Raw genomic sequence first — 5,259 nt, forward strand, 5'->3', positions numbered from 1 at the left:
TGTCATTTCATAGTTTTGATATCTTCACTCTATTCTACAATGTAGAAAATAGTGAAAAATAAAGAAAAACACTTGAATGACTATGTGTTTAAAACTTTTTACCGGTATACATACACACACACACACACTACATAAAAACAAATACTTACAAATTACAATAAATGATTACATACGATAGTTGATTTCATTATACTATAATAATTCAAGCTAAAAAGATTGTAAAGTAGCCTATTAGTACCCTACTACTCTTAACTACAACAGTCTGAATTAGCTGTCAAAATCAAATTAGCTTCGTGAGCAGAGCTAGAATTAATGGCCCAACAAACCTTTAGCAAATAATGAGTAAGCCGACAATGACATTCTAACTAACACGATATAGCCTATTGATACACACTTACTTTGTCAAATTGTATGAATTTCTCCTCAAAACGTAACCATCTGCATTCTACTATTTGATAGACGTCCTGAATGAGTATGACACATCTTGCTCGAGCTCACTGCTCAGTCTGAGGGCACACTGAGGCCGTGCGTTTGAATACGAACTTTTCTGCCACACAATATCTCCACATCCTACCTTAGAAAATATCAAGTATTTAAATAAAAAATCGAATTATGAGATCCCTGTGATCGATCGGATGAAATTGTTATTGAAACTATCGAGCTCAATCGTTTGATTATGTAATGCCCTGATCACGTTGGTGATCACGGTTGTCTCTTACCAAGGCGATCAGGGCCAACATGCAGATTCACCCTTGGTTTTCTCACTGAATCCGTCTTGAGAGAGATGACAAGTTATTTCCCTCAATTTGATCACTAGCTTCAGGAAATTGATAGTCACGTTACCGCAATGCATTTGTTGTTGGGCCTACAGGATGCCACAGATGTCTGTGATTGAAGTTGATTGAACACATAAACACATAAAAGTGTGGGTTGAGTGATTTGCGTTCTGGATTTTCCCGAATTGTCGGCCTTGTGGCGCCTCGGTTTCTTCTGTATATATATAAAACGTTTTTACATACTGGTAAATAGGCTACTAAAAATTGTAGGTCTACTGTTGAGTTTGACTAGCGATGCTTTATCTTGAACCATTTAAAATGATCTCCCACACAAAACAAATACAATGTATCAGTATTTAGCAGTGACACATTGGTTGTTTAGAAAGGCAGCTCAATTCTGATAATTTTTCGCTAATTGGTGTTTTGACCCATCAGATCAGCTCGGGAAAAGATCTGTGATGGGTCAAAAGACCAATTATCTGAATTGGGCTGCCTAAACGCAGCCATTTTAGCAGTGGTATTCAAAGTCAGTCCTCAAAGGGCCAGAGGTGGTTTTCTTGACCCTTGTATGATATTGCTAATTGGTCGATTATGCAATTGGTTTCCATTTCCTGGGTTTTGAGGATTTAAACTGCTCTCAAGGACTGGTGTTGAATACTGCACTTGTGGTGTTCAATTGCCTTCAGTGTGGTTTTTAAAAAGCATAGGGCTTAAGACAGACTAGTACAAACTTTTGGTATTTTTATTGCACAAATCTAAAATAGACTTGCAAATTTGAGATATACCATATATACATAATACACCTACCTACACGTTTTGTGCGTATGACAGACACATTCATTACAGTACAAGTGAAAGCATTCCAGGTTCGTAAAGGAGCCAACTAATACTGGATACAGGTGTTTTTTGATGGACAGTTATGAGACTAACGGTGAATTGACAAGGCAAATCATTACTGGGTATGGATGGACAGAAACAGAAATGACTTGGGAATTGGACAAAATGCATGTCAGTTTAAAATGGTTTAGGCTGCATTTTGACCAATCAGATCAGCTTTGATGTGCAAAGATCTGTGATTGGAAAAAAAATATCAAAATGAGGCTGCCTGTGTGAATGCAGCCCAAGTATCTCCTTGGCATCATCAGTTATCTAACAGATTCAACCCTTTCCATTCCAATCGATCTCAAGCTGCCCTCTGCTTACAAAACACACTGCAAAAGTGCTACATCAGAGACGGTTAATGATTCCTGACAGGCTTGATGTAGGGAAAGGGCTTTCAGTGTTGTGGATGGGCTTGTTACGGTCTTGACTAGTCACCACACACCCACAACAGTAAAATTCCTAGAAACTGGCCATAAGTAGCTATAATGGTGAAAGCTATGTATACATAACATCCTGTTCATTAGCTGTATGCGAGTGCTGTTATTGTAGAGACAAGACTATTTGGAAGCTCCACCTGAGATGTGTGTATGTTGACCTTTGTAAATGAGTTGTAACATGGAATGTTCTATTCAAGGACACAAAGTTATTTGCGTAGCAATGACAACAGGCCTTTCTGAAATGCTGACTCGGGTTACTATGAAACAAACAACTGTCTGTGACATTGAACGGTTTGATAGACATCTCAATCTTGGCCTGAGAACTTTTCTATACACATGACATATTTATACATGAATGCTGAAAACCATCTAACTCTTCCACAATCAGCATTACTTTCAGTGTGAGCCAAATACAACACACTTCAGAGGCTGCGTTTACACAGGCAGCCCAATTCTGATATTTTTTCCACTAATTGGTCTTTTGACCAATCCCATCAGGGGCGCTGTCTAAATGCAGCCAGTGACTGGTATATAGCTTTTGTCTTCGGTCACACAGTCATGTGGATATGTAAGAGCATTCTTGACTTGGGAGGGATCCTTCAAGCGACTCTCTCTCTCTCTTACGACTCAGTCCTGAGGGGCCGTGTTCCAACATCCATACTAGCATACTACTTAGAATGCATTCCCAATACGTTGCTTCACACTAAGTAGGGTGCTAGTGTGGAGTGTAAACATCCATACTACTTAAGCATCCATGCCCAATACATTGCTTCACACTAAGTAGGGTGCTAGTGTGGAGTGTAGTGTCCTCAGTGTGGTTTGGGAACATGGCCGTCCACGTAGAAGTTCCTGGTGACCTTAGGCAGGGTAAGCTCGATGCCCTCCAGCTCCTGGGTGAGGATGATCTGACAGCCAAGTCTGGAGTTCTCCTGTAGCGCTGGGGCCATGTCCAGCATGTCATCCTCTCTAGTATAAGAATAATCAAATTGAAGCCATTGATTTGCATTGCATTATAAGAGTCTTGTTGACAATGAAAAGTGTTTTGTTTTTTATAGTATGCGTTTGACAGGGGCAATGACATGAGCTCTCATGGACTATGGCATATCTTATAATAAAACAATCTCATACCTTTCGTCAGGCTCTGGTAGCTTGTCGACATGGTCTCTGTTCACATACACGTGGCACGTTGAGCAAGCTAGTGATGCCTCGCAAGCTCCTTAAAAATCACACATGGACAGGAAGAAAGAAACAAGATGTAAGTGTGGCTCCCGGGCGCAGCGGTCTAAGGCAGTGCGTCTCAGTGATAGAGGCGTCACTACAGACACCCTGGTTTGAATCCAGGCTGTATCACAACCGGCCGTGATAGAGTGGTGCACAATTGGACCAGCGCCGTCCGGGTTTGGCCGGTGTAGGCCACCATTGTAAAATAAGAATTTGACTTGCCTAGTTAAATAAAATAAAAAATAGTTTTCATGAATACAATAATGGAGAAATCAATCACCAACTTTTGACCTGAATTCTCTCAAGACGTCATCACAAACCCTATTAGCACTCACCTTCCAATTCAATGTTGTGCCTATGGGCCAGGTACATTGCATTGTCTCCCACTTTAGCCTTCACTGGAATCCTCTGTCCTGATCTATCTATGTACACCACATTCACCCTAAGAGCAGACCAAAAACAACAATATTAAAAACTCCGTTCACAAATGACAATGCATGATGCCCTCAATTGACATTAAGGAAAATCGGTAACAAAGTATGTATATCCCCTTGAGTTTGTCTGCATAAGGGTTAGGGTTACTAACCTGACCATGTTGCAAATACATACTGACCAATTGCAAATACATAAATAGCGAACAATCAATTAGCTAAATGATGCACTGGCAAAGTAGTTACTTACACCTCTTCTTGGGGGTCTTCTGCACTTGCACCCGCCTCACTGTGGTACAGACCTTCACAAAGAAAAAGACATCGTTGACGTTCAGTTCCATATCCTCTTACGGATTGTCTGACTTACAGTACGACTTTGAGACCAACTTAGTTACAGGGAATGTGCAGCTTTGGAGATTAGTTACACAATTTATCAAACATTCTTAGCAACAGATGCCAATGTGGGTGTAATTTTATGTAACCTTTATTTAGCTAGGCAAGTAAGTTAAAACAACTACTGATTATTTACAATGACGGCCAACACCAGACGACCCGGGGCCAATTGTTCGCAGCCCTATGGGACTCCCAATTCCCAGTCAAGGCCGGTTGTGATACAGCCTGGAATCGAACCAGGATGTCTGTAGTGACGCCTCAAGCATCGAAATGCAGTGCCCTAGACCGCTACGCCACTCGGGATCCTTACCAATAGTACCTAGTTACGATGTTCGTAGACATAACTAACTAACTTGTTAGCAGCTGTCTAGCACTAAATTGATATAAATGAATTGGTTTCATGGAAGCTGAACAATTAGCTAAGTTAGATAACAATCCAAGTGTAGCTGCGATAGTTAGCAACCGATCAACTCACCTTTGGATGTCTGCAAGTGTCGGTTCAACGTCCGAAAACGATCAACATTCGACGAACTAGCTATACCATTCAAATAACTATTCAACCTGTTGAAAGGACATTTGCTACAATCTGGTATAACTCTAGAAAGTCTCAAAGTCAGCCCCACGCTCGACCGAACTCCAGCGGAGACCGCCATGATTATGTTTTGATCACGTGAATGAAAGCAGCCAATAAAAAAGTAGCAATGACATACGCATGTTTGGACTGTCTTCGGTTATTTGAGCGACAGAGGGCGCTGTTGCAACACACATTTATCGAACAAAACAATTTTTAGTCTGACTTGTCTAACTTGCCTTTATCACAAATTCTAAAGAGAACGTAATTCTGGTGCTCGCATATATATATTAATGTTATTAATTTATTTTTATTTTTTAAATCTCAGTCTTTGTGTACCAACAATCCTCGTCTGCAATGCCTGTATATCTGTGATGTCTGTATATAGTTAAATAAAGGTTAAATAAATAACAAAAAATATCAAAGAACAACTAGGTTACTTTATCCTATGTGGATGTACCCCCAAGGAGTGCGCGTACTGATACCTTAATTAATGTTAACGAATGAAATATGAAATACTGCAAGCCTCAAATTCGAGCTCTATTGTT

General features: G+C 40.3%; 1 protein-coding gene across 1 annotated transcript; it reads right to left on the reverse strand.

The window, feature by feature from the left end:
* Nucleotides 1-1,504: 1,504 nt before the first annotated feature.
* Nucleotides 1,505-4,810, reverse strand: LOC139401992 (ferredoxin-2, mitochondrial-like). The gene is made up of 5 exons (XM_071146031.1): nucleotides 4,616-4,810; nucleotides 3,998-4,049; nucleotides 3,652-3,758; nucleotides 3,224-3,311; nucleotides 1,505-3,061 (listed from the first exon to the last, which is right to left on the reverse strand). Exons 1-5 carry the CDS (start codon nucleotides 4,791-4,793, stop codon nucleotides 2,905-2,907), a joined length of 582 nt encoding a protein of 193 aa, XP_071002132.1. The 5' UTR covers nucleotides 4,794-4,810; the 3' UTR covers nucleotides 1,505-2,904.
* Nucleotides 4,811-5,259: the final 449 nt, after the last annotated feature.

This window comes from Oncorhynchus clarkii, unplaced genomic scaffold, assembly GCF_045791955.1.
Source record: "Oncorhynchus clarkii lewisi isolate Uvic-CL-2024 unplaced genomic scaffold, UVic_Ocla_1.0 unplaced_contig_4448_pilon_pilon, whole genome shotgun sequence".
NCBI classification, from domain to species: domain Eukaryota; kingdom Metazoa; phylum Chordata; class Actinopteri; order Salmoniformes; family Salmonidae; genus Oncorhynchus; species Oncorhynchus clarkii.